This window comes from Arachis ipaensis, chromosome B06 (genome assembly GCF_000816755.2).
Source record: "Arachis ipaensis cultivar K30076 chromosome B06, Araip1.1, whole genome shotgun sequence".
Taxonomy (NCBI): domain Eukaryota; kingdom Viridiplantae; phylum Streptophyta; class Magnoliopsida; order Fabales; family Fabaceae; genus Arachis; species Arachis ipaensis.
This window is the reverse complement of record NC_029790.2, coordinates 16,841,263-16,844,095: the sequence shown is the minus strand read 5'-3', so window position 1 is coordinate 16,844,095 and position 2,833 is coordinate 16,841,263. Positions and strand designations below refer to the sequence as shown.

At 25.8% G+C, this 2,833-nt stretch overlaps 1 protein-coding gene across 1 annotated transcript in view; it reads right to left on the bottom strand.

Moving 5' to 3' along the window:
- The window catches only part of LOC107647985 (GDSL esterase/lipase LTL1), a 5,586-nt gene continuing 2,832 nt past the window's right edge, over positions 80–2,833 (bottom strand). The window contains exons 4-5 of the mRNA XM_021104145.1: positions 1,322–1,574; positions 80–427 (exon numbers count right to left, since the gene is read on the bottom strand). Coding sequence (XP_020959804.1) covers positions 192–427; positions 1,322–1,574 — 489 coding nt within the window. The 3' untranslated portion in view covers positions 80–191. The remainder of the gene's footprint in view (positions 428–1,321; positions 1,575–2,833) is intronic.

The following is a 2,833-nucleotide window of genomic DNA, read 5'->3' as shown; positions in this document are numbered from 1 at the left end:
TTTAACTATAGAAACACAACAATGATTTACTCTATCCGTCTTTCTGAAATAAACTTTCACTAAAAAAACAAAAAACAAAAAACAAAAATTCTTTACGAATTGCATTCTTTTCCAATAAATTTCTTATAATACTAGCTAATAGACAATGATACGCAATTAATAACATAATATTATTATAACTAGCTAGGTAGCTAGGTGGATGATGAATCCAAGAGCATAATGGTGCTGAGATTCATGGGATGCATGTATGTGGAGTCACCGATCATGAACCTGTCAACAATGATTCTGTTGGCTCTCTCGCTGGGATGGAAGGGGTCCCAGAATGCATACAAATCTCTGTTTGGACACAAGTTTGATATTGGTGTGCATAGTCCAATCCCATTGTACGGTCCTTGACCACAGCATGCTACTTTTGATGTTATAAATCCTGCACCGTTACAAGTTGAATGAATTATTTCTCTATTTGATTTTCTATTGCCTGGGGTCATGGAAAAATAAATGTGTTTTTTACCAAGTAAAGTAAAAACCATCATGTTTCCAATCAGATTAGCTTTCCTTCATTTATAGCAAGAAAAATACCAAAATATCCAAAAGGGTAAGGTAAGGTCAGTGATGATTGAGGTGAAGTCAGTGAATAGGACAAACCTAATTCGTAAATGCCCCAATTATTTTAAGCTACATATATTATTTTTTGTTAATAAAACATGAATTTCAAGAATATATATATATATATATATATATATATATATATATATATATATATAAAATAAAAGTTTTATTAATTTCTTAACAATCAAGCATACTTCACATATTTTAACAAGGAACAATTTTGTAATTCATAACAAAATAATAAGATATATGTGCGTGTTCAATTTTGATTTTTCCAACTGATTAGAGTGGGTGTTTATTCTTTATATTGTTTACTTTAATTTGTATATAAAATATCAGCTAATGAATGATAATTTCTTAAATATTAAATAAAATAATTTGAATGATATATTAATACTATACACCTATGATTTACAGAGACATTAATTCCCCTCAACAACCAAGTTAAACAATATTTGTACCCACTACCCAACTGTAGTACAATTATATTCCAGTAGTAAAGTGGAAACCAACTATTGATATCACAATTATTTAACTCCATCTATCTATCTACACTTGGGTATGGGTTGGGTAATATTATTAATGCATGCAATAATAACGAGTCATTCTACTTATAATATCTACCTTAACTTATCGTCTTTTCTTTATTATTATTACTGATAATAATATTAATTTCCCCGCATACTTTAATTTCTTTGAATAAAGTACGTACCAAATTGTTGTGGATTACCAATAAAATCCATATTCATGGCAAAGGCATTTGCAGAAATATAGACATCAGAACCAATTTCAGAGTTGAGTTGATTAATGAGTTGAAAGAGTTGAGGGTTGAACAAATCAGAAGCTTCTTGAAGCGGTGCATAACATTCTCCATTTCTGCTATGTTGAGATAACTCTGCTGGAACACAACCTAATGGTCCTGTACCAGTTACCATAATCCTTCTTGCTCCCAATTCATATAGCCTCTGCATGCATTTATTTTATATTTTAATTCAAGGATCTAAACTCTAAAAAAATAATCTTTTAAGATTTGATACCAAAGACTTTGTGAGAGACGACAAGTCGACAACATACATTAATTTTGCATTTATACTTTTATAGTTTTTGCTTTTGGTTTTGTTTTGTTTTGAAGGCACATTTATAATATGGTTACACATACACATAGTACATAGTACATTAGTACTACAATATATAATAAACTTATCATTGTTACACTTAGTGAGAAATGATATCTTATATATATTTTTTATTTTTTTTATAGTACTATAAAAGATAAATTTTTATGTTTTTTTTTAAAAAAGATAAGAACAGAACATACCATGATTAAATTTTAGATATTTTAGTCATAGATATCCTAATAGTCTAATACAACGTGAGATACTCATTTTTCCTAAAATTCTAAAAGTTTAGGTAACAACACATACATTATGATTTATGTTATCTAACCACTAGTTGTACATTTAATAATTTAAAAGCATAAACTTGCTATAAGTATTCTTGAATGATTGAGGGTAAAGCAATAATTTCCCACTACCAAAAAAATATAGAAAAAATACCATTTTCCTCATCTATGAGATACTAAAATGATACTTCCTTCCCTTCTATTTATAAAATATATATTCCCCTCCCTTGTAACTTTTAAAAAACTTCCTCTTTAATCCGTTTTAAATTTTTTGTGTTAATTAATATTAACTTTATCCATTTTTCAAGAAAAAATAAATTATCTTTTATAAAAATATTCTTTAGCAAAAATTTTATTTTTTATCATTATATTTTGCTTATCTAAATAAGCAATAATTACCAAAAAAATATAGAAAAAATACCATTTTCCTCATCTATGAGATACTAAAATGATACTTCCTTCCCTTCTATTTATAAAATATATATTCCCCTCCCTTGTAACTTTTAAAAAACTTCCTCTTTAATCCTTAATCCGTTTTTTGTGTTAATTAATATTAACTTTATCCATTTTTCAAGAAAAAATAAATTATCTTTTATAAAAATATTCTTTAGCAAAAATTTTATTTTTTATCATTATATTTTTCTTATCTAAATATTTTTGAATAAATTATTTTTTTTATTGATTAAATTTTTTTTCTAAGATATCCTTCAATAATGTTTTAATTATTAAATTATAATTTTACCAAAATTTTCGTTAACAATTTTTTTATATTTTACTATTAATTTTTCGATATCAATATATATTATTTTAACATTAAATAAA